General features: G+C 42.4%; 2 protein-coding genes across 4 annotated transcripts in view; one reads left to right on the forward strand and one right to left on the reverse strand.

Annotated features, from left to right (window-relative positions):
• The window catches only part of LOC136834996 (uncharacterized), a 51,015-nt gene extending 32,456 nt beyond the window's left edge, over window positions 1-18,559 (reverse strand). The window contains exons 1-4 of the mRNA XM_067097995.1: window positions 18,430-18,559; window positions 5,825-7,247; window positions 3,821-4,654; window positions 3,471-3,588 (exon numbers count right to left, since the gene is read on the reverse strand). Coding sequence (XP_066954096.1) covers window positions 3,471-3,588; window positions 3,821-4,654; window positions 5,825-7,235 — 2,363 coding nt within the window. The 5' untranslated portion in view covers window positions 7,236-7,247; window positions 18,430-18,559. The remainder of the gene's footprint in view (window positions 1-3,470; window positions 3,589-3,820; window positions 4,655-5,824; window positions 7,248-18,429) is intronic.
• Window positions 1-27,194, forward strand: part of LOC136835035 (T-complex protein 1 subunit gamma-like) — a 772,440-nt gene that overhangs the window by 684,612 nt on the left and 60,634 nt on the right. Inside the window, exon 1 of one of the 3 annotated variants that reach the window (XM_067098136.1) lies at window positions 21,020-21,354. The exons of the other annotated variants lie outside the window; for them this stretch is intronic. Coding sequence (XP_066954237.1) covers window positions 21,318-21,354 — 37 coding nt within the window. The 5' untranslated portion in view covers window positions 21,020-21,317. Of the gene's footprint in view, window positions 1-21,019; window positions 21,355-27,194 lie in introns of those variants that run through there. 3 annotated transcript variants of the gene reach the window in all.

Here is a 27,194-nt window from a genome sequence, read left to right on the forward strand (position 1 = left end):
GATGATCGTGAGGAGCCAATCATCCTGATATAGAAAATTTTCACTTCCATTAGATGAAGCTACTGAGATAGAGGAGTGAAAACCCTGGTGAAGACTTGAGGGGCTGTTGACAACTGGAAGCATGAAGCCCAAAATTGGAAAATTTTGTCCTGAAAGACGAATCTCAGGAATTTCCCGGAATCCCTGTGTATTGGGATATGAAAGTAAGCGTCTCTCATGTCTATTGAGATCATCCAATCTTCTTGGGAAATTGCAGCGAGATCTGAGCTGTTCGTCTGCATCCTGAGCTTCGTGGTTTGGATGAAGATGTTCAGAGCTCTTACATCCAGGACTGGCCTCCAACCCCCAGAGATTTTGGGGACTACAGAGAGGCGGTTGTAAAACCCCTCCGACAACAAGTCTTCTACTTCCTCTATAGCTCTCTTGTGGAGAAGAGCTGTGACTTCCTTTGAGAGGAACGAAAACCTCTTGGAGCCTACCGAGTACGCCTTCAAGGCGATGGGCACAGGAGACAAAGGTGGACTCTCCTTGAAGGGGATCACATATCCTTCCTTGAGAACCCGTAGTGCCCATGGTTCTACCGATCTGGCCTTCCACTGTCTCCAGAAGTGTAGGAGTCTGGCGCCCACAGGTAGACGGAGAACCAAAGTCTCAATTGCTAGAGACTGGTCTAGATGAGGACTTCTTGTTGATAGGGCGAACTGCTCTGGGAGTCATGCGTGGGCATGAGGAAGCTCTTCCTCTGTTACATCGAAAGGGCCTTGGCTGGAGAGGAGAGAAAACACTCCTTCATTTGCTTGGACGACTGCGCAAGCAAGTCGTGAGTAGCCTTTTTTTGCAGTTCCATAGCTACCCGCTCTGTCATCGGAGGAAAAAGGCTGGTACTGTCCAGAGGAGCGAAAAGAAGAGCAGATCTCTGGAACGGTGTCACTCCTTTAGTGGTGAAAAAATACTACATGTCCCTTCTCTTCAGCATACATGACAAAAAAAGAGCAGCTAACTCCTGTGGCCCCATCTCGAATTGCCTTGTCTGCACACGACAAGACTGAGCCAGTCTGCTGCAAAGTTCTCTTGAAGGGAAGAACAATCCTCAATTTTCTTGGTTAACGTGCCCACCATCCAGTCAAGGAAACTGAATTTCTCAAATACTTTAAAAACATCCTTAACTAGGTAGTCAAGCTCAGAAGACAAAAAAATAATTTTTGCTGCATCGAAGGCCGAACGATGAGCAGGGTCAATCAGACCAGGGAAGTTCCCTTGAGAGGAGACAGAAACTACCAAGGAAGGACCTTCCCCAGTTGCATAGAAAACATATCTCCTTTTGGAAAGCTGAGGCAGAGGAGAAGAAAATACAGCTTTGCCCAACTTCCTCTTCTCAGACAGCCAAGAGTCGATCCCCGACAACGCTTTCTCGGAAGAGATAGAGAGAGCCATCTTCGGGAGTCTAGTGGTACTCAAGGATTGATGTAACAAGAACGCTGATCCCAGGGAAGAAGGGGCCGCGGTGGAGAAATATGTCAGGAAGTAGAACAGAAAATAGTTCAATAATGAGGCGTAGGCTGATGAAGACTGTTCTGGTTCTGGTTCCTCCTCTGCTGAAGATACAGCAGAAAGCAGCAACTCTTGCTGCAGTTCTTCTGGTTTTGAAGACGAAGGTTTCTTCAACAGTTGCAGGATGTTGTCCAAACGTGGTAAATGGCAAGCAAAGAAGAGTCTTGGGGTGCTGATGTACTTGCATGATCAGTGACAGGTGAAGGGAATACAGCCTTGGAGATCTGTGACACAGAAGAGGCTGAAACAGGTTGACCTGCAGCAATAAGGACATCTGAATCTGGAGCCTCCGACTCGTATTCCAATGCTGGAGAACTGGGAGCCAATGGGGTGTCTGGAGCTACAGCGCAAGCTGAACCTGCAGCAGGCTTATGAGCCACTGGGAGCTTGGATCAAATGGGAGAGGGAGATCCCAAAGCGTTCTTATGAGCCAACTGGCACTTGGGAGCCAATTGGTGCTTGGGAGCCAATGGGCACTTACAAGCCAATGGGAGCTCGGTGTCCAAAGGGCGCTCTCAGTTGTCCCCATAACTAAAAGAGGGCTCTTGATCCTTATGACACTTGCAAGGTACAGTTGGATGTAGGTCTGCAACGTGCCTCTTGAAAAAATCGACCAACACTTGCATTATGATCCTCATTTGCTTTCCCCAAAAAAACTCTTACAGAAGTTCCTAGGTGAGCGACAGTACTTACTAAAGCATCTTATTTCTTATCCATTCGAGCTTCAAGACTGGTGATGGCACTACGTTCAGAGGGAAGGGAGCCAGGTAACGGAGTTGTGGGAGAGCAAGAGAAGTAGGAATCGGGGAACAAGAAGTCAAAGATGTCGAAAAAGCTGGTTTAGGGGTAGAGGACACAGAAGCTCTAGCCTTGGCTCTAGCAGCTGCTTTCCTAAGCCTAGCTTTCTCTAATTTATCCAAATGATTGGTCAACACTTTCCATTTACTTACGTCCCAATCCTTACATTCCTCGGAAGTCGGGGGAACATACTTGTCCATGGCAGTGAAAACAAATAGAATGTTTGTCATATTTAAACGAAGTCAACCTAGTATTACAGCTTTTGCTGCAATACCGGTTACTGGTCACACTTGTGTCTGACATAATAGTCTAAATCAGTCCAAAAATTGAAAAAATCTAAGCTAAACCTAAGCTATGAAAATATAGCTCGGAGCCTACCAAATGAAAGAATACTTCACCAAATCCCTCGATAGACAACCAAACCATCTGGTGAAACTACAGTACTCCTGAATTAACAAAACAAAGCTGCTGAATGATCAATGTTTGGTCATCAAGCGGCACAAATGAACTGAGCTCTTCAGCTACATTGTACCTATTCTTCCCCAAAAGTGGGCGGGGCACTTACCTGCACCAAAACAAAAGAGCGCTACTACGAACTTTCAATTCTTAAGCTGCTGTTTAAAGTAGAAACTATAGCTATGTAATTACTTGGTAAATTTCATATATAAAAATAAGTGATAATACTTCACCAAAATCAAGTTATTCAACCAAAAACCAATGAACAAGGCTGCTGCAAACCTGCGAAGTTTTCTCGAGAGTCGGCAGAAACAGAATGAGGTTTTCTGCTAAGTCGTTTCCGGTACTCCTGTTGGTGGGCGGGGCTTGTCACCTACACTCAACTATCTACATGCTACCGTGATTTTTTAAATTAAAACAGTTTGAAACGAACGGACGCGCGAGATGCGTTCATAACACGCCCGAGATTGAAACTGGAGCTGTTTACTGGGCGAGACTCCTTCCACTTCCCTCGACCGGCATCCGGTGGGGCTGGGTCTCCCGCCAATTATATCAGCGTTCCAAACAAAGTTTGAAAAAATATATCTTGGACGTGTCGAAATTTAAGAGATTAAAGCTTTTACAGTGTTTTGGTTAGGCATTATAATGAAATGAAAATTTCATACCTCTCTGGCACTATAACTTCACAGCGGAAACGTCGAACCTCTCTCTTTGAAGATGATCCCTGTGAATCTTCATCATGAAGACCTTCCATGCGAGTTTCTTCATCAAGTAAAGAGGGATCTGAAATAAAAAATGATTAAAAATCTTACAAATCATGCACATAACTCTTGATTTTAAATAAGGCAGTTCACAGCCTGTAATTGGTCAAACTACTGAGAACAGCATAAAAATTAATTGAAATAACAATGATGTGTATTTCATATTATATATAAAGTTTCAACACCAGCCATTTATCAAAAGAGTATTACAATTTAAACTGTGGTACAGTATTTGAGAAAATAATAAAACTTACCTGGCCTCTCCTTACGGAATTTGCCCCCTTCTCCTCTTGGTCTTTCATATGATTTCTTTTTACGTCTTTTCTTAGATGTAGGAGTAGTAATTTCCTCTTCCTTTTCCTCTTTCTCTTTAAATGGTAAACTTGCTATGCTAGAATCATCTACGCTAGTTTTACTATCTTCCTCTATGCCAATTTTCTTCGAAGCTGCTAAATCTTCTGAAAGTTTCTCAAAAGTAGGCAGAACCTCCTCTGGGGCACTGTTTACATCTACTTCCATCTTTTCTACTTCAGGTTTTGGCATAACAGATGACTCTATAGTTCCCTGACTCTGATTTGATACTGAAGATACAATCATTTCACCAACTTTCAATTTCTTTTCCTGTGGTTCTACTTGATCTTGAGTGCTGTGAATACGTTTGTTACCTTTCATATCAGACTCAAATTTCTGTTCTTCTTGTAACATAGAGGAAATACTAGCTCCTTTAATGTCTAAATTACTCATGCTCTGTGATGGAATTACCCCCTCTGATGGACAAATTACTGAATTCCCAGTACCTTGGGTATTCATTTTAAATTCCTTAACAGGTAAGGTTACTGAAGACTTCTGTGCATCTCCTTCAATTACAGATTGAACACTGTCTTGCTTCTCAGCCAACTGGTTTCCAAATAGTTTCCCTTCATTCTGAACCACAACAGCAGTCTGAGAATGTATCTGAGTAACTGGTACAGACGCAGATCCCAATTCTCTCTGGACATTCATTTCCTTTAAATGTACATCCACTGATGCTGTCTTCAAGTCAAAATTGTCCACCAGCTCCTTTGCTGTAATATTCAAGGAAGAATCTCCTGAAAATATACAACTAATAAGCATACAAACCACAACTAACAAAATCAGCACAGTAGTAAGCAATGGGAGCTATTTAAAAATTCATGATATTCATCTATTTTACATAAAGAATGCTAATTGCAAATACATTTACAACAAACAACATTGTGTAACATCCCTAACAATGAGTGAATTAGGACCCCTAAAAATCAATATATATAAGAATAGTAAAAAGTCTGAGACTAAGTCTGCATTAAAGACATAATTAAATACCTACATTATTTACAAAATGAAATTCAAGTGATTAGATGATTTAGTAATTAATAATCTGTCAGTCATATGAAGTTATCAAAGGTAGCTCTTAACCACCTATAAATTGTTAAACAATGGGATCTGACTAAATATAAGGTTATGAAATCCTATATGGATTGGTAGAAATTTTTGCAAAAGAATTGCTAATTAAAAGGAGGTTAGCATATGAAAGACAATTAACAAAACATACAGCAGCCACCACCAATACAAAAAGCAATTATCACTAACTTACCTTAGTAAAAAACAAAATCTGTATGCCCACAAATGAGAAATGTAAAAGAATGAAATGCTTCCCTGAGATTTCTTTTAGTTTCCTCCCTACAGGAGAAAAAAAAAGCTATAAAAAAAACTTATTCTTAGGATTCCTACCTATTTCCTCCTTATAAGGACTAAGGTCTGCTTAAAACAGACTTTTAGTCTGAAAAACTGGTAACCAAGTCTCCTGAACACTGTTTAATGAAGATTCATTTTCAAAGAGGTTTAATATCAAACATCTCATTCAAACTTCCACAACCAATTTAAAATAATATTTTCAGATCAATTCTGAATATAACCCATGCCATGTTAAGAAAGTGTGAAAATGCCAGCTTCAAAAAAGGTAAGTGTCCATTGGTATCGTTTCCAAATGGATAAATGCAGAATGCTCCTGTTATTCTCAAAATAATTAAAAGTCATACATGTATGTATGTGCTTTAATAAAAATTTCTTCAACTTACTAGGAAAAACTGTGATAATGACCAAAGCCAGAGCTGAAGTTACCTTAAACACCAAGCACACTGAGGGTTATATTACACCTGCTTTTCAAATCCTACTAATCAACTACTAATCATTAAATACATGCATAGTATTAAGTCCAGTAAATAAGACAAAAAGCTTACCTTTTAAATCTGGAGTCTCCAAATCTGTTATTGGGTGGCCTTCAGTTAGAAGCTTCAATTGTTCCTCAATGGGATCAAAAGGAATATTCTGTTTTTCAAGAGATTCTTGTTTTTTGGGTAATGGCATTGTATCTTGTTCCATTTCTATTACTGAGGACACTTGGTCAACCTCTTTGATAAGAGAAGATTGCGCATATCCTTGTAACTTTTCGCTAGATTCCAGCAAAGAAGATGGCACATTGGTTAGATCAGGCAGAACTGGATTATCCTGCTGCAAAGAGCTGGATGTGACAAAATCAGAACTCAACTGCACAGGAAGATCTTCAGGTCCTTTCTCCACAGCAGGGACAAAAGAAATATTCAGTCCCTCTTCCTTTTTCAATTCAGTACTCTCTTTGTTTTGAATGCTAGCAGGGTGTAAATCTGAGCTTGGACGTCTTAAGAAACGTTGAGTCCTTGTCTGACTTGCTGAAGCCACACCAACAGGGTCAGAAATTTTTACTTGATCTGCCACAGTCGTTTCATTTGTAGATAAAATTGACATCTTACTTTTTTCTACCTGCATTTCTTGCTTAACCACATCCACTTTCTGTGAATGCAACTCTTGACGCGCAGGTTTTGATTCTTTAGAATGCTCTGCTGTGCCCTTCAGTAAACTGCCAATAGGATCTGTCTTAACTAATTTAATAACTTTTCTTTTCTCTTCAGGAGGAAATGAGGTGTCTGTTGGGGCAATAGCTGTTTGCTGACCAAACTTTGATGTAGCAGAAATATTAGTCATTTGCGTTTCTTTTACCAAGTTTGCTTGAGTAAGAGAGATAACTCCCTTTGAAAGCTTACTTTCCTCAGGGTTATATAATGTTATTGGCTGGTCACTGGCTTCCTTTGTTGTGGTAGAGGCCACATGCTTTATTTCCTGTGAACCTTGATTGCTGGCTATATCTTGCATCTTCTTCACCAAAGTCTCAGGTGAAATGTTACTTAAAATTCCAGATTTACTTTTACTTGTAGGAGAGACATCACTGAGTTGGTCATCCTGACTATTGTCTTCAGATCCTGAGGCTTCAGTTGAAGAGGATGAATAGGAAACTAAAGATGAGAGCCCCTCAGACATGGTAGCAGGGAGAACTTTAGGCCTCTCAGCACTTACTACACTGGAGGAAGATGCAATATTTTGACAGATATTGTCAACTGCACTTGCCTTGGAACCCAGAAAAGTTAGCGCAGAATCTTGTGATTTCTGCAGGCTCCCCACAACATTCTGTTTGCCAGCTTGTCCATCCCGCTCAGTTGGTGCTGATCCAGTTTTTAATACAGGTGTGTTCTCCCTCTGAAAAGAGATTCCGGATCTGACTAATTTTGGCCTTCCAGAACCACCAGAGTTGGATCCACCCACATTTCTGCCATCCATTCCACACCTTTCCTGAAAATATAAAATCATATAGCAATTTACAGTAACTACAAAAGCTTTAACAATTCTTCTACTAAGCATATGTTGCTTATTAGTGAAGGGAACAATTTCATGTTCATGAACATATCAGTCATTTAGACACTTCAATTCTCAACACCAATCAGCTACTGCACATCACTGAAATAGTTAAAGAGTGCCACTCCCTGTTCAATCTGGTATTATCTTCAGTATCTCTTCTTGGCTGTCAGATAATCAGCACAGCAGTTGAAATTCTGTCAAAATGAGTATTTGAAAATTTAAGTTGTTTTCTTTTTTAGCAATAACTAAAAAACAACCCAGAATGAGTATATATCAATATATAAAAGTAACACTTTTTGTTTCATAAATACAAACCTCTTACTTTACTGAACTTTTGCTAATCAAAGCAGTAGGCCAAACAAGCCATGAGTTGAGTCAGTAGCTAAAGGAAAGAAATCTTGAGCCATTCCTTTATGAAATTATCTCACAACTATGGGAAGCTCTCTTACTTACACCATAATATTAGCTGCTCAAAGAGCTGAAAAACATGTGAATGAACTAAAATAACTTCATGCTGAGTATACAATGTATAATGTGTTATTTTCATTACTGCACTACATTAAATGGATGACCTAGTTGTGAGGTACAGTATTTGTAACCTTTATATAAACACTGTATCTGAAATATTAGGACTTCCTGCATAACGCTAACCAGTGTGTAGTAAAAGATATGAGCTATACAATAGAATATTATTTCTATACATGAGAGTATTAATCTCTATTTATCAGTAACAATGAGCATACTGCTGTATCATGAACAGAGCAAACTGGCTGAAAATTGTTCAACATGTAGGGAAGGACTGAGGACGAAAAGTTGATGATTACAAAAGTGAATCAAAACATCTTTCATGATCACTAGGAATTTGTGGATGTATTTTTCTGGTACTTTACTACTCAATGCTGCCATAAATATCAATAAATGATATTTCAACCAAAAGACAATTTGCTTTGGAAAAAACCCCAGCAAAAACCAAGAAATGAAGAACATCATCTTATCAGTTGGTGTAAGGGTCAAACAACCACAGCACAAGAGATTGTATTTATGGGTCAAGTAACACTGGCCCATACACATGAAACAGGGCACAAAAGCTCGCCTGCTCTCTCAAAACCTCCCAAGCACCATCTGGAACCGGCAAGGATTAGGGAAAAAAAAGGAGTTCTTCAGAACAGAAGGATATCTGAATAAAAGTTTATGCACATAGAATGGCAAGGGAATCTGTGCTTCTATCTCTACCCCATCATCTGCTGCCAACGCCCTCTAATCTCCAGGGATGAAAGAAAGACAGCCCTGGACTGTGGCCATTGTCATGAAGTCTGACAGGTCAGTCAAAGGTAGGAAACTGAATGAACCTTCTGTTTCAGTCTAAGTGAAGCTTTAATCCCAATGAAGGGGTCAAAGCCCAACATCTCCCTTTTATAGGAGGAGAATACTGTACTAAGGGAAATCTAAAGCATAACCCAAGGAGAAGACATCCAGTGACACACATAACAGGATACCAATTACGCAAGAAGTAAGAGTATACAGAACAACAATAAATTATGGTGATCCTTTTGGTCATTCAGTGTGACAAAAGACTAAAAATACAAGAACTTAAGATAAAAATCAGATACAGTAAAAGTAGAGATATACTCTACTGATGGCATTTATACATGTAAACGACAGGGCCAGCCTGATGGAATGAATGAGGACTGATATAGAAATGTCCAAAAACAAATAAGTGTGGTGATAATGATGATAATGTATAGATAAGCATAGCAAAATAAAACAAAATATGGTCTTTCACTTCCTTATAAAGTACTGTGAAATATGGGTTATATTTCAAATAGACTAAGACTTGGTAGCCATGGTCTAAAACTACTGTGCATGTTATCTTAACCACTGGCTGGGGCTAAGAGGGCTGTAAGTATAAAGGTGGATACAAGAATACCACAATTTTTGAAAGTAAATTGTATTTTTCCTAACTATACAAACCTGAGGTCCTTTACATTAGGAATTACTTTCAGCGTAGGCTGGAAACAGCCGTTAAACTCTTAAGCAAGGTGGTTATGCAGTAACTACCGTCAGGTAGGCGGGAATACCCGCCTGCCCAGATGTAAACATTCCAGTTTGCCTTTCGGTCCAGGTTCAGATTGAGGGGTGGCATGAGGTGGGCATGTAATGTAAAGGACCTCAGGTTTGTATAGTTAGGAAAAATACAATTTACTTTCAAAAACTGTGATTTGCTCAGACACGATATACAAACCGTCAGTCCTTTACATTAGGAAGACTCACTGGTTGGAGGGAGGAATCTGAGTGAGTCTCCTGAACTGACTGGAGTTCTGCACACCTGGGCTACCCCTCCTGGTCGAAAGAGCGAGGAGTACCGTGCCTCTGACATATTGATCAGAGTGTAGGAACTGCAAGATCAAATGTCAGATACTGGATCTTTTCGCATGAGTGAGGAAACGTAACTCCTACAAAATAGGCTGGAAGGATCTAGAGTTGGAGGCAGTAAGGAAAAGCTGTGATAGGGTTCCATTATTGCCAGTCTCTCCTTCTTCCCCTTGCTTGAGAAAGGAACAGAATTGCTTCTATGATTCTATAAGAAAAACAGAACGGGTGCTCGATGTGTAGTCTTACCGCAACTATTGGTTCGAGTCCTAGTCTCATCCCGAATGAGGAGAAGTAGGAGGATGGGGAAGGAGGAGGAAGAGAGGCCAGTCACTCTCGGTATCCTCACTTCCAGAACCAACACCTTAGGCAAGATGCTACTCGTCCTCTTGAAGGAGACGGGTAAGACAACAGAACTTGTTGAGCAGCCACCACAGGGCCAAGGAAAAAAGGTTCCAATGGCCCGTGGGCAAGACCACAGAAAGACAAGTGTGTGGCCTATGAGACCACTTCTTGCTTCCAGACCGACAGAAACTTCCGGAATGCGAGGGATGGACCAAGCCACTGGCCACTGACTTCATGAGCTCTCGGGTGGAAAGTACCGGTATCGTCGTTGCCAGCTGCCGAGTGCTTCCATCGATCGCTACATGAAACCAGGAGAAAGATGTGTCCTTAGACACTTCTTCCTTGGGAGAGGGAGTACTAGCGAAAACGTCGACAACATCCAGGTTAGGAATGTCGAGCCTTTCGGAAAGTACCACAGCTCCCTAATAGGACAAAGTAACGAATGATCTGGATCATCGACACAAAATCCAAGGAGGAGGGGAACAAGGATGACTCGAACCCGACAACAGATGCCGATGGATTAAGAGTCCATCTATGACATACGAGAAGGAGTTGAGGTATGATCCCCATCCCTGTTCTTCCACCTTCTACGTCAAGTCCGGAGCAAGATGAAAGATGAAAGATGGTCCTAAGAGGGCACATCTCTATCCAACGACTCTCATAAGGGCGTGTGCAGAGCACGGGACAGGAACCCTAAATGAGAGTCACATGCCACCCAGGGAACAGCCTCTTGGGACAGCACAACCAAAGAAGCTTCTCGTCCGTAGCTAAGTCTCAACTGAGGAGAAGGCTACTTCAGATAAAAGACTAGGTCGCAAGGGCCTACGTTCTTCACAAATGAAAGGAAGAGAAGCAACCCTCGGCAGAGAAGACGAGGAAGTCCAGAACTGAAGAGCGACTCTGACCCGAGAAGAGGTTCCGTCAATGACACCCACCAGCAAAGATGGAGCCTGTCCCTGGGACAGCGTTACAGAGGACTTCAAGAGGCATCCAGCTATATCCGTTGCCACTCATGCACAGGCTTTCTCACCTGTGCTTGCAAGGAAAGCTGGAAGGTCTCTTAGTCCTCAACACACAGGGATGTACTGCCGGAAGAACCGCTTCTTGTGTAGCTGCTACAGGAGGTTGGGTCAAGCAGAACCCCTCTTGGTGCCTCGGCTATCAGGTCGGGTGAAAGGCAAAGTCTTCCAGCATTAGTCTGTAATTCGGGGTAAGCAATGCTTGTGAACCCCTAGCGAAACAGGCAAATACAGAGGGGAAAAAAGTAGATATCGATCTTTTCCCAAAAAGACAGCATGCCTCACCGTAGCAGCCCCTGGGTCTGGTACGGAGGAGCGAGAAAAACTACCGACTTGTGCAGGAAGGCCAAAGAGAGACGGTAGGGATTTCTCAGTAGAGCAGTCTCTTCATGAATCTTCGTGAAGAAAAGAGTGAGCAGCACGTTCCGTCCCAATCACTCAAACCCGAGGCCAAGCTCGCCTACCAATACATCCCCACCAGGAATGCATCTGGCTAACTGAGCTATCGAGTGCGCTATAGAACACTCAAGTACCTGCAAATGTCGACAGATGAAACAGGAGGAAAAAACAATTCCCTCTTGTTTGTCGACAAATGCCACTACAGTGGTTTTGTTGTTCAACGAAACCACTGAGTGTTACAAAACTCATTCTGAATTCTCAGAAGGCCAAAAGGCTGCCTCGAGTCCAGGATGGTGATGAGAAGGTATTAATCATCTCGGTCACACACCTTCAAGACAAAGTCTTACAGGTGTGCGCCTATTCCTCAATCGGTGAATCCGTAAATAGACACACGATGTGAGGGGAATATGCAAGCATATTCAAAGGTTCCTTCAATCAAGCATTAGCCTAACTCTTTCCTCATACTTCGAAGGGGAAAGAAGGATGGAGGAATGGAAGCAGACTTCCATTCTCCACCATGGGGAAGCTTCTACAAGATGACAGGATACCCAGACAATTAGCTCTAGCCGGGCTGGTATTTCCTGAATCAGGAGCACAGGAGAGGAAGCGGGATGGAAGTTTGATGAAAGAATTGCCAAGACCCAACGGAAACAGATACTTCTCCTGAAGGAATCCATTCCCAGGTCTCGGCAATGTCGGCTGCCAGCTCCAGAGACTCGATAAGTGTCATTTCATCCAGGCATCAGCAGTAAGAGAACTTCTTCCCAGTCGACACTTCTTTCTTCCTCCCCTTTTTCCCTCCTCCCTCAAGGAAAAGACAGTGGAAAGAGACACATTTATGTGCACTTTCCTAGAAGGGAAGAGAGGGCTATGTGTTCCGCAATCTTCTTCTGAAGCCTGGGACTTCTCAGGAGTTGAGGGGGAGGCTGGTTTGAACTCAAGGTCAAGTCAAGATGACTAAGACCTCAAGGTCTTGGCCATTGTCCAAAGGACAAGGCAGTGCCCTGGTGCGAACCTTGATTACCGAAGTATCTGGCAAATCTCTGAAAGAGAAAGGCAGAACCAAGTAAAGGTTCGTTCCTAAGGGTCGAGCCAACTCGGGACTTGTGAAACCGGAGATCCAAATTGGACAAAGTCCTTCTGCTTAGCACCAGAATTGCCCACAGAACTGCAGTCGGCAAGACCTTCCGATGCAAGAAGAATTTGCACTCTGTCAAGGAAAGGGAGAAGCTTGGGGTCTCGACCTGAATGAACTCCTTGTCCGAAGAAAAGGATTCATCCGGATGAGAACGCTCTCGGAAGCCAGGACTGCGGAGGTTCCCGACACTCTTGGCCCCTCGGGAACTGCAAGGGTTGTGAGTGATGAAGATTAACCATTGGGGAAGCAGCAGTCCCGTCCCGGGGATCCTCGTGCCAATGAATCGGCGCAAAGTTCTCCGAAAAAACGAAGGCGGTCGCAACTTGAAGAGGAAGACCCTTGCTGTTTCCGAAGTGTGAAACTCCTGTACCTATCCCCTTGGAAGGAGACCTTGACAGATCCCATGAAACCCTCCTTGGCTACCTGGTTGTACTACGAGAGAATTGGGGACCAACACCCAAAACACGCCAGGCAGCCATACTCTGAAGATAAATTCGTCGGAGCTCTCTCTGTCTGTCTTGTGCCTCTCAGAACAACCGAGAGCAGAAGAGAACAGGTGAGGAGAAAGAATACCCCTACCTGTCCTGCCAGTAAGACCAGCAGGAGAAGCGGACCGTGAGCGATAATCAACCGAAGGAGATTACTGCCACAAGGGGGAAGAACAGCGCTTCTGCTGTGGCAAAGCGCTTTGCTGGGAAAAGCAGATAGTTCACCCGAACAGAGCCGAGAACCCGATCCGGAAAAACCGAGTGGGGCTGAGCAGAGACGCACTGGACCAAGCCAATCACGTGAACGCGATCCGACTGGGTGGTATGCAGTGGACTTGGAGGCAGGCAGGGAGAGCCGAGCCAGTCTCGCAAGCGCAACCAGGGGCTGGGCAGGGCAGGCAAGCCGAGCAAGCTGAGCCGATCAACGAACACAATCGGCACTGGACAGGGCAGAACTCGTCTGCCGTGAACTAGCGCTAGTTTCCCTAACTCTAAACTCATTCGAGGCCAAGGCCCTTCGAGAAGAAGGTTCAAAGGGGAATTCTGTTGTCTGCTATCCTGCATGCTTGAACCCTGAGGTTCAAGACACAAGGATGAAACCCAGCCAAGCAACCAAAGCAGCTGGCGGGCAGTATCGAGACACCTGGCGTCTCGGCACCCAGACACCTGGCATCTCAGCACCCAGACACCTGGCATCTCGGAACCCAGACACCTGGGTTTCTTGGCACCCAGACACCTGGTGTCTTGGAACCCAGACACCTGGTGTCTTGGAACCCTGACACCTGGGTGTCTCGGCACTTTCTCTCGTCCTGTGCCTCTCATCAGGAGAGCGCTCGTGATTCATAGAATTCAAGCAACCCACAAGACTCCCAAAAATCGGGAGAATGCAAATCGGTTCCTGCCTGAGGGAGGGAAGAGCCAACGAGAGAAACTTGTCCCCCGGAAGAGAGTCAGTCCCTTAGAAGTCCCGCAGGACTCCCAAAGGGAATCTCTTCCCTGCTTCTTCTGGTGTTCGAACCAACAGGATCGAGACACCAGACTGGGAACCCGTCCGAGCACTGGTAAGCACTTGGGGAGCGCTTGTGGTGCTGGCAGGAAGAGCTGCGATACCTGGGTGCCTCGGCCCTTTCTCTTGCACTGCTCCTGAACTGGGCTGGGAGAGTACTCTCCAGACCAGATCGGGATGCTTGATATTCCATAGAATCTCGAGCACTCGGAGCAGCTCGCGAACGAGCGCCTGAAGCAGACCCCGTCTTAGAGGCGGAACCTCTAGGACTGGGAACAAGATTGCAAACTGAGGTCTGCGCGCCCGTGGCTCCCAAAACACAAAACCCAGGGGTATGCGAATCGGTTTCCTAACCCGAAGGTTGGGAAGAGCCAACGAGAGATCCACTGCCTCCTCGGAAGGAGGCAGTCTCTAGACGTCCAAGGGCATCAAGGGTAAAGAAGCAGCCTACCTCTCCTTCAGCCGACGGAGGTCTGTCTGGATTCCGGGACCCAGCTTGGACCTCGGGAGAGGAAGGGAAGAGGCAGCAGAAGATGAAATCGAAGATAAGTTGAAGAAGACGTCGGCTACTTCCACAGGGCAGCTTCCTTCACCTTCACTCCAACATTTTCTACAGGCTGGTGGACACGAAACATCGTAACCTCCAGGGCAGCTAGGCAGGAACACAACGGAAGTGGCCGAGGACACGACCACCAGGAGAAGTAGAAGGGACAATCAGGACAGCTGATGCAGGGAATACGGCAGCAGTTCAGAAGGCAGGAGCTACTACAACGGCCAGGAACGTTGCTTCCACAGGGCGACTTACTTCACCTTCACGCCGACAACTTCTACAGGATGGCGGACATCGTAACCTCCAGGGCAGCTAGGCAGGAACACAACAAAAGCAGCCCTGGGCACGACCACCTGGAGAAGTAACAGGCACGATCAGGACAGCCGATGCAGGAGCTACAGAAGCAGTTCGGAAGGCAGGAGCTACTGCAACAAACTGGAACGTCACATGAAATTCACCAGCAGCGACAGGAGCGGTCAGGACGGCTGTGGCAGGAGACCAGGAAGTGCCGCCCAGAGACTGACATCGAGTTAACAGGAGCATAACACAGGAAACAGCAGGAGCAGATGGACCACAGATACACCAGAGGCAGTGCCACGGCATGCACGAAGGCCAGCAATGACAGCGATCAATCCACATCAGCGGGAACAGTGTCAGAAAGATCCCAACGTGGAACTGTCATTCCAACCAGGTACTGTGGTCGGTCCCGAAGCAACAATGAATGAACGTCGGGGCTCCATCATGCCAGATATCCCCTGAGATATCCAGCCAGCTATTGCTGCGTCTGCAATGCTCACTGTCAACCTGAAAGAAAAAGCAAAGATGATTAGCAGAGGGAGACTCCTCTTGCTATGAAGGGAACTGTCTTACGCAGCGAGAGGAGGCCCCTAGAAGAGGGTCGCCCGACTGCCTGCTGCGGGGGCCCCCCCCTTCGCAGTCATTGCCCAACAAGCGAGCGAAGAGGGCGAAGGAGAGATAAGGAAGAATCTTCAGGGAGAGAGAAGGATGAGGGGAGGTCACCAAGGGTGCCCTGGAAGCAGAGCGTATACCGACGACGCCCGCAACCTCCCCCCCACCGCAACTCTAAACGCAGGCAGCGAAAACAACACTCAGCACAAGTAGGAAGGAAGTAGTCCTGCCCCTTGTACACGGAGGGTGGAAGCCCAGGATGGGAAGCGAATTCTTACGTCCCGATTAATGTAGGGGAGCGAAGAAATTACGTCCCAATCTAATATCTCCAAATGTACAGGGGCACACCTTCAGTATCTAAATAAAGGGCTAATGGAAGAGAAGAATTACCACTCGGTTACGCTTCTCTAAACACGCCCTTGGCCGTCAAACCCAAGACACAGCACAGGGAACAACGGCTTATGCAAGGTTATCACAAAATCATGGGTTTGTATTAATAAATATCAAATACACGTAATATATACACAAAAATACAGAAAGATCCCACCGGAATAATAAGAGCTTAACGACAGTCACGCAGAGAAATCCGAAACCACGTCTACAACACATGACGGCCAAAAGCAAACTGGAATGTTTACATCCAGGCAGGTGGGTACTCAGCACTCGAGTCAGCCAGCGAAGAAAGAGTCTAGTCTCACTGCAGAGACCAAAGCTCCCACGGAGCTGAACAACTACAAAATATCTCATCAAACTTTCTTTGAAATGCAGGGCTAGTAATGACACATGCCTAACCAAAAAGATGACTTGCAGATGAAGATCATCCTCTGCCCACACACCTGAGATGAATGAGCCACTCAGGTTTGCACTGCTCTCTTGTAGGACAACATGCTTCCTTAACCCACAAATATATTTGATTGCTGAAAGTCGTACAATAACATTTGGGACCATTGTTTCTAGCATACTGTAGTTAATCATAATGTTAACTTTGTTAGTCCATGCAACTCAGGTGTACACAAAAACATAACAGTCACTGTGACACATTCTGAAAAGGAGCCCACAACTAAGAAATGGTATGCAGGAGGAACTTTAAAAATATTATTTTTTTATGTACTGTGTCCATTAGCAATGACTACCCACTCAAAAGCTGCTCAGCATCAGCTTGCCCACGATTTACCTTCCCAATTGAAGACAACAATACTTGGGCAAATGAACTTGCATATCTCCAAATAGCAGGGGCTGGAACCATTATGATTGGGCCTCTGATTTTGAACAGCCTAAGGTAAGCAGCTCACTTAGTGTTCCTGGTAGCACTGAATGATGAAAAGTGAGGATTCTGGCCTACTACTGTACCATTAAGAGGTAACCAAGGCCAGGCCATGTTAAGTGTTCAGTGTCAGCCTACTTGGTCAAATTGTTTTGGTTAGTTCTGAGCCAATGCCAGACCACATGTGTAAATAAAAACTTAAGCCAGCTGATCTGCATTCTTACGTTGTGGTCAAGAATGCAGAATGGGACTTTACTTCAACCATATTATTTGAAAAACATGCAAATTTTTACAGTTTGGATTTTTACCCATCATTTTATGTTCTTTCCCTCTTAAAAATGCTGAAAGGCAGAGCAAAGCCAAAACTCAGTATAAGTATTATTATTGATGTTTGCACCAAACATCAGCAAAAACCAGCATTTTAAGACAATTTCCAGGATTTATTTTTTCAGTTACCCAATGACCCATCATTTTGCAATAGGGTAGAATGCAAAGTGGGTGGTCATGACTTACTGGGGGTGATCCTGGGGAAGCAATCAATGGATGCCATGCAACATGCCCTAGGACTTGTGATCTAGAAATGGGCTGTCAAATATGTCTTAAAATACATACACTTATCATATGAAAAATTTGGAGTATATGTAGAGTGAGGGGTCAGTGATACTGCAGCAGCATAAGCATTTCTGTAGTAGGAATTTCAGGGGAAGATAAATCTAAACAACAGCTCTGCACCGACTATTACCTTGGAAACTGATTTTTCCTATACTGGTGTTGCTTATAGTCAGTCAATTATTATTAATCTCATATCTACCCAAAATTGTTGGGGACCCTTTGGGAACGCTAGGTTTTGGGTGGGGGAAATCACTGGGAGAGAGACTGGACTGCCATGTTGTTACAGAATGGTTCCGTGCATGAGCAAGTCATTAGAGAGCCATATGTTTAAGAAGGGATTGTCTAAGGAAACCTATTATAAAAGGAACTATACTAACCTAGCATACCTTAACCTAACCTAACCTAGCATGCTGTGTTACTTAGCTGGGGGGCAGAGGCCCCAGGACCCCCAGTGAAGGTAACTCCACTTTTTGCCAAAAGCTCCCCTATAACACTGCACATGCACAATAGCATTCCAAGATGGCCAGCATACAACTTCTTCTGAGGTTAATTACAGTTGATCGACAAAAAATAATGGTAAATACTTGATGAGCAACCAAAATACTAAAGGAAAAATCAACTCTCAAAGTAGCACCCTATGCGGAGTTATTGCTTAGTTCTACCCAGAGGAAATATGACTTCGCTATACTTGCCCTAACCTGGCCGGTGGAGGAGGGGAAGATTCGTCTCCCTCCCCAGGGACCTCCCGAGTAAGTCGTGACCCATCACTCAGCATTCTATCCTTTCTTAGCATTTAGGTATACCTGACCATACTACCGAATACTATGAGGCCGATCTCTTCGATACGACGGACTGCTTGGTCAATAACCTGGGTCACGCTTATCTGATAGGTCTCGCCTACAAGATTTAATAATCCTAAAACTACGAAGCTCTAAATAAGAAGCAATTAACAAACTACTGGGACTCAAGAATTGCCAGCATGGACCAATTATGGACAAAAAATTAAATATACTTACTAAATTAGCATTGACAAAACTCTTTGTTTACAAGCGGATTCCCTCTACAGTCACTCAAGAACGACTCTCTCAAGAATATTATGAACTGGAGTAAGCTTTGAAAGACCCCCCCCAACTATGACGTAGCTAGACTCATAAAGATGACTTCAGGTTATGAATATCTTGGATGTGTTTGACAGCCTGACATGGGCTTTCCTAAAGAACTCAACGTGATGAATAAATTACAGTGATCTAGCGTCAGTCCTAGTTAAGTTGATCGACAAAGCATATATCCAATATTATCAAGCCTTAATGAGTTAATACTTAGACATCGCCAATCTTGTATTGACTTCCAAATATTCTACAATAGGGAATAGGTATGAAACGTTAACAACATTAAGCACAAAGAGAAATTTGATTAAATGTTAGATATATGAAAAAGAAAGTGTATCACACAGACTCATGGGAATTGTTTGTCATATGTTTACAAATATTGTCTCAAATATTGTTTAACATCCTAGGGAATAACTTCCACACAGACACACGCCAACACACTCACGAGAGAGAGAGAGAGAGAGAGAGAGAGAGAGAGAGAGAGAGAGAGAGAGAGAGAGAGAGAGAGAGAGAGAGAGAGAGAGAGAGAGAGAGAGAGAGAGAAACGGGGCGGGGTACAAAACAGACAAACAGAGAGGACAGTAAAGAGTGATAAAGAAATGAAGCCGTCACATGCAAAAGAAATCGAATGATATAAATAGAAATTATGTGAGTGATAAGTGGTGAAAAATTATCACTCCTTTGTCCATCCAATAATTATTTTTACCAAATAGCACGAAAAAACAAAATATAAATGAGGAAGAGAAAACATAAGATAAAACTTAATGGCCCTACAAAATATAATCTGGGTAGATATTTCAATGTAAGAGAAAAAATATGAAGAAAGTACTAAAAATCAAAGCAAACACAGATTATGGGACAACATTGATGTACTAATATGAAACAGGAGTATGAAAAAGAATTGTGATTAGTTTCAAAATATAAAAGTAATTAACATACAAGGCAGAAAGAATGGATAACAACCTACAACAAAACTGAACTGAACTGATTTTCATTACTAACAAAAAAATGCTCATATGATATCAACAATAACAGTAACTTAGTATACTATATATATATATATATATATATATATATATATATATATATATATATATATATATATATATATATATATATATATATATATATATTTATGTCCAAGTACTTATTTCATCATTCTGGCAACCTAGAGAAAACACAGTTTACAATGAAAAAATGAAAAGGATAATTGGAATCTTATGAAACATCTATTATAAAATCTGACTGAACGAGGCAACAGTATATTTATTTTCTTGTGATGGAATAATCTGAAATAATGATCTTATTTTTATTTCTACCTAAATAAAATTTATAATTCGCATCGTGAATGGAGAGCTGGGCATCAGTTCCAGTGAACAGTTGAAATAATCTTCGTATATGACGGTCCTTTGAAACCTTATCAAAAATGTCTTAAACAAAAAGGCTCTAGTCCATTATCTAAGTCTGGAAATGCACAATGAGCTGACTGAAATTAACGAATCAAATATCCGAGAAGTAGATGGAGCATTGCAAAATAAAAGCAAGATATTGTTGGGTAATTACGTTACTCTCTTGATGTATGCTATAAAGAAAGTGTGAACGTTGATTCGATTTGTTAGTTGTTGAAATCGGTAGGTTTGAAAATAAATGAAGCTTTTTTTGAGGTTCTTTGAATATGTATGACAGAACTGTTATTAGATTATCATTTTTATATCTTGATGGTACATAAATTGTTTCACAAGTTATAAGACGCCATCGAAAGGGGTACCGGCATGTCTGCTGGAGATAGTAAGCTTTGTATGTCCTTCTGTTAATTGCAACTGGTACTTGGTGATGCTGATATTTTCTGTATTTATTCTCTCTCTCTCTCTCTCTCTCTCTCTCTCTCTCTCTCTCTCTCTCTCTCTCTCTCTCTCTCTCTCTCTCTCTCTCTCTCTCTCTCTCTCTGACATTGGTCGTTGATTATTTACATGCTCATGTGTCGATGTATGTCCTTCTGTTAATTGCAACTGGTACTTGGTGATGCTGATATTTCTGTATATTTTCTCTCTCTCTCTCTCTCTCTCTCTCTCTCTCTCTCTCTCTCTCTCTCTCTCTCTCTCTCTCTGACACTGGTCGTTGATTATTTAAATGATCATGTGTCGATGGTAGCTATAGTTATATTAGATATTAGTTTATCGTTTTTGTCTATTGCTGAAGAGAACTTCGTCAATAGGCGTAGATTAAACGCCTTGTCTTGATGAGAATAACTATTTTCCCGTTAAGTATTGAATTTCAGGTTTATGGTCATTGACACATTCCAGTTCTTCTGCAAGTGTTTAAAACTCGTTATTTCTTGATACATGCTGGTTATTGGTTATGTTCTTGATTCTCGGCCCCACTTTATCAGTAAGACGCTCTGCGGGGCCACACATAAAAGGCAATTCACATTGTAGTAGTGGATCCGTCAGCATCACTAAACTTGTTTTTCGATAGAGTAGTACCCCCTAAATATGAATGTTTCCAACGCGTTCGTTAAAAATCTTAGAACACATTTCAACTGCTCTTAAGCATCATTCCAAAATTTCTTACAGCAATGAACACTTGAATACTGTAGTACCTCGGATGCACTTGTAGGCGTGCATTTTTGCGAGGAGTAAGATGGAGGACCTTCGGGTTTACATCCATTGACCCACGAAATGTCCCGGTAGTTAGCTCATGTAGGCGGGGTGTGAGTCATTCCTTCGATGTTGCTGCCGTAAAGAGATCTCAGCCGTAAAGATTCCCCACCTGCCTTAACATTTTACAATATCACGATGATGATGGGGTCTGGACAACCAATAATTGTTCTGAGTGAGTATGAATTGACGACGTTAACAAGTTAGCTTAGTTTATGAAGACGTGAAGCCTGCATATGTCATTATTTGATGTATAAACCAGTGCGGGGTATAACTTGCCGACCGTAGCGTGTTCCCACCGGGAGGGAAGATCTAGAAGAATCCATCAGTGCTATTTTAGAAATTAAGCTATGACAGATATATAAGATCTGGTTTGGTAATATAATGAAAAGCCATAAATCTAGAACGGTCTAAGTATTGTTGAAAATAATTTGTCCTTCCAGTATGTCGCTTTACCATCGTATGTAGGCATCTAAGTTAGCCTAATGTTTATGAATACGTCAATAGGCCAAAGCCAAGGCTGTTTAGCTGTAGGTAGGCCTATATATGTTTTTGTTTGTTTGTAGTGTAGGCTGGAGTCACACTAAGCCTTGCAAGATGAAATGTATTTTTGTAATTGTCAAAGAATCTGTATATAGGATGTTCCCTAGTCATGTTAGTGAATTGCTTGGCCTACATCAGTGTGTATTGTCTCCATGGTAAAGGGTTGAATTCCAGCCAGGTCTAGGGTCGTGGCACATGTAGGTGGTTCAGGAAGAGTTGATATGCTCTGCTTATTATGTTGAACAATGCTATGCTGTTATAAAAGGGTAAAACTGAGGACTACTAGCCTACAGCGGCCTGCTAGGAAAATATGAAAAAATAAATGACAAAGTAGTGTCATGTTTTCCATAAAAAAGTGCCAGTCACCCATGCAATATGGAATTTTTTTTTTTTTTTTTTTTTTTGTCGAAGATGCATAACTCTGACAGTTTCAAGATAGACTGCTTAATCTTGTTTCATTTTTGGTAATTCTAAGCCAGCTGTCCGCGGTGAGCTAGACTATGGCAATTGACGTTTTTCTATGTTATTTTACTTGCTTTACAAGAATTTAAAGTAATATTTTGTCGGCCGGCTGTAACTAAGCTGTCTTTGACCTTTGAAGACTAAGCAACTTGAATTGCCTAACGCAGGGTAGGTCTAAGCCAGCATTCCGCGGCAAGCCCCCCACCCCTCCATAGCTAATACGGCAAAATTGTAACCAGTAAACGCCCCTAAAAATACCAACATAACGTACCCTAGAGGTGTTTACTGGTTACAATTTTGCCGTATTAGCTATGGAGGTGGGGGGGGGGCTTGCCGCGGAATGCCGGCTTAGACCGACCCTGAATTAGGTAATTCAAGTCGTGTAGTCTTCAAGGTCAATCACAGTTTAGTTTTATGGCGACAAATATTACTTTAAATTTTGTAAAGCTAAAAAAATAACATAAAAAACATAATTACAGTCTAGCTCACATGAGGAACGGTTTAGAATTACCTCATTTTTAGCTGACTGATTGCACTATAAAATGGTATAAAAAGTCCTCTGAAAAACACCTAGGATATATGTAGGTGAAATAATGAGTAAAGAAGACTAGATACGTAAGCATTTTTCACATTTCCCAAAAAATGATTTGGCCGAAAAATATTTGCAATAAATTCGTCGTCGTAAATTCATAGTATACCCAGATGAATTACCTAGTTATTGAAATGAAAACTTTTTAAGTATAGCAAGGAAAATCTTTAAAAATTGTGACAAAGTAGTAGTGAATTTTCCGTAAGAAAAGTGCCAGTCACCCACGCAGTATGCACAGAAAAGGGGGCGATTACAGTTTCGTATGCTGTGGGTTTTCGTCTGCAAATTTTGTAGCCGTGACCCATCACCAGGTGGCAGTGGGTACCGTCTAGAGAATCGGCGGACAAATACAAAAAAGATGGCGACCTAACCTGACAAAACCGACCTAACCGAACACAGAGCGGCGTGCCCTTAACTGGCCGGTGGTGGCTTCGCCCTCCTGGACCCCCCAGAAACCCAGGCTGTTACCTAACCTGACGAAATCGACCCAACCGAACATAGGACGGCGTACCCTTACCTGGCGGGGGCGGGTTCGCCCCACACCCCACCCCAGAAGGGCCGTACAATTAGTGTATCGTAAACTGTTCGAAATAGCACATACCTCGTTCAAAGTCGGAATCATCAGAGAAATCCGGAATGGCCGATTTCGGTAACTCCATTCTTCTTCGTTTTGGGGCTGGAACATATGGGTTTAGCGGGATCTGGACAACTGGAACGGGGGGAACAAGACTGCATGGAATTGACCAATCCGTTTGGACGGCGGTATCTCGTGATTGTTGAGATTCGGCGAAATTAGACTGCATTTGGATGGGTGTTGAATCGGCTCTATTTAAGGGATATGCACGTTTAATAAATTCTAGAAAAGCTTTAAAGGGGCAAGGGACATTTGTTAAGTAACGTTTTTTAATGCAATACATAGAGAAATATGAATTATACATGGTTTTTACTGTACCGCTTCTAGGCAAAACATTACGTTTCAACACCCGCCATGTAGATTCTATTGTGTTTGTGTGTATGCTTGTATCGTCGGGATCAACAAAATGTAATGAGTGATTAATGTTAAGGTGTGTTTTGAAATGTTGATTTAAAGTGTGGTACAATTTCCAACAATCTGAAATTACGGTTGGTTCTGGGTGTATGTTTTCTATTAATATTGGAAGTAGGGTTTCTGTAGATCTGTCTGGTACAACTTCAGAGAACGTGTCCTTTGTTTCGCGGTCAATCCCGCCGAGAACCCAACAACCTTCGACACATCTGCCTTTATTGAATTTTCTCTTTCCAAATTTGGATTCGTCAATTTCCATGACGTGTTCTGGCCCCCCGATTTTCTGGTTGTCCTGGATCAAAATGTCGATACAAACTTCCCGGCAGAAATTGAACCAGTCTACTAAGGTATTGGGAGACCCAATATCCAAAGTCATCCAGACATATGTCTAGGGAAGTTCGTGGATCCAGCTATGAATCAGCACCAAAATACTCTTCAAAGACAGGTGCGAACCCGAGAAGAATGAGCCAGTCCGGATGGATGTTATTTTCTGACAACGTTTGAGGTTACACTGCCATATAAAGCTTTGGCCGTGCTTGATGAGGACGACAGTGCCTTCATCACACTTTCCACAAGTACTGCTGAAGTCGCCAAGTAGGCCACTTTTCATGAGATAGACGAGCAATGACCGCTCTTCATTGCACAGAACACCTATATCCATAAGGGTCACTGGATTCTTGGAAGCAAATTGAACATGGGATGGATACGACTCAGACGTGGCCATGTTGGCAACTTGGACGAGACTGAGGTAGGTCTTGGGGCACGTCGGGTCGGGTCGGTAGGTCTAGGGGCATTTCGGGTCATTGGTCGTCAGCTGTTTAGGGTGGAACTACTTACCTTGGCGGAGGGATCTCGGCATGGGCAGAATGAGTTAGGCGGCCCAGCGTACGAAACTGTAATCTACCCCAGAAAACTTCTTATACCGTTTTTGTTCAGACTCAAAGCTTCAGCAGTTTTCAAGGTAGATTGCTCAATAGTGTTTCAATTGCAGCTAAATGATTGCTCTATACAAAAGCATGAGAAGGCCCCCAAAATAACTTGATTGTTCCGACACAATATACAAACCGTCGGTCCTTTACATTAGGAATTACTTTCAGCATAGGCTGGAAACGGCCGTTAAACTCTTGAGCAAGGTGGTTAGGCAGTAACTACCGCCCGGCAGGCGGGAATACAGGTATTCCCCTACTTACGATGGGGTTAGGTTCCAAAAAACCCATCGTTTGTTGAAAAAATCGTAACTCGAATATGGCCTAGCCTACACTAGGGTAATCAGTACCATCTATACATATATGGTAGCCTAGCCTACACTACACAGTATACTTTATACATATATGGTATAGTAATTATTAGTGTCAGCTAATTCTGCAGGTTCGATGCAGACTGACATGATAAGCCAGTATTAAGAGAAATTGAATAACAAACAAGGCCTGGCCTGCACTTTCGTATATCATATACGGTAGCCTAGCCTACATTATACTGTATTCTATTTTCACATAACACCGCGTATTATACAAACATCAGAATAACGAATGTGCATCTTTTCCATGGATCTTTTAAAATGTTATGCTTTACTACACTGTATCCATTGTAAATATTCTTATACTGCTTTTGCATTATAAATTTACGATCATAGCGATCAAATGTTTTAGTTTCGGAATCGATCATGCGGTCTTTATTTCGATGCATTTAACTTTCGGTTCAGAGGGCATTTCTTGCTTCAAGTTAGCGTAAATGAATCTCTAGATACTTTATTTATAAGGGACATGTATATTTTTCGTTATACTGAAGTGTTTTAAGTCGAAATATAACTTAAATATGTCTCGTTGTGAAATTATTTTAGCCATTTTTTTCGTTAGTAGATGGCGTTGGCGGCTGGCCCTTTGTTTTGTGTAAACAAAAAAATCAAGATTCCGTTATGCTATTTTCTCTTGATTTCATCATCATACCACGAGCTTTTGGTATGTATCTTTTATCGGCGTGAAAACAGCAGTAATATGTGTTCTTTCATGTCCAGTAGTTTTGATTAAAATACTTTCCAATTTTATTTAAAAATGGACAAGTTTCATCCATGTTGCCAATGTATGATAATTCATAGTCATTAGCAGCTTGAACATTCTTTTCTCAGCGTCAGCTACAACTTGCAGCTTAATTTTACTGCAGCAGTATATTTCCTTGCCAATCTTTTCTCCAAAGCGGATAAGGGTGTGTAAAAACATATCAGTAATTAACGTAATTTTTAATATAACTACGATAATTGTTTAACCGCAACGATGGATTGAAATACAAGCAAAACAGTTGTTATCCGATTTGGTTATTAGCAAAACAACAGAGTCTCGTTCGGTTGTTTATGGCTGTACGCATTTTCGCAAGAGTATAAGGTTACTAACAATGCTTTTATTATTCTCTTACTTTTTTAACTAGAAGATGGAATAAAAGAGATGGAGAAAAAGTTGGTCTATTGTAAGTTGGTCTTTCTTGCTGCCTGATTCTCACGGCAATTGTACAACGCTGTTGCTTGTGCCCGCTCGAAATTTAAAAATATTTTCTAAATATTGTCGTACCGGTATTAATTGCTAACTCCATCGTAAACTCAAATTATCGTAAGGCAATTATCGTTCTCGTGCACTACCTGTATTTACAAGCGCACAAAATTGCAAACGAACACTGACCTATTTTAACTTCCGACACAACGAGGGCAAGTGTGAGGTCGGCTCATTGAATTAATGTACCTATTCCAGCCTCTTGGGCCAGCGTACTACATTGTCGCTGCCTGAGTGTGCGTTGTTGCCTTAAGTTCATAAACTTAAAAATTTGTATTTTCAAAAATATTGTCGCACTTCTCAATCGATATTAATTGCTAATCCCATCCATTAAAAGCGAATTATCGTAAGTCGAATTATCGTAACTCGAGCACTACCTGTACCCGCCTGCCCGGATGTAAACATTCCAGTTTGCTTTTGGCAGTCATGCGTTGCAGACGTGGTTTCTGATCTCCTTGCCTGACTGTCGTTAAGCTCTTATTATCCCTTGGGATCTTAATGTATTTTGTGTATATGTTACGTGTGTTTGATATTTATTAATACAAACCAATGATTTGTGATAACCTTGCATAGCCTTCATTCCCCAGCGCGGTGTCTTGGGTTGATGTCCAAGGGCATATTTAAAGGAGCATAACTGGGTGGTAATACTTCTCTCCGGTAGCCCTTTATTTAGATACTGAAGGCGTTCCCCTGTACAATCAGAAATATTAGATTGGGACGTAATACCTTCGCTTCCCTACATTGATCGGGACGTAAGAGTTCGCTTCCCTTCTTGGGCTCCCGCCCTCCGTGTACAGGCATGACTACTTCCTTCCTACTTGTGCTGAGTGTTGTTT

This window comes from Macrobrachium rosenbergii, chromosome 4 (assembly GCF_040412425.1).
Source record: "Macrobrachium rosenbergii isolate ZJJX-2024 chromosome 4, ASM4041242v1, whole genome shotgun sequence".
Taxonomy (NCBI): Eukaryota; Metazoa; Arthropoda; class Malacostraca; order Decapoda; family Palaemonidae; genus Macrobrachium; species Macrobrachium rosenbergii.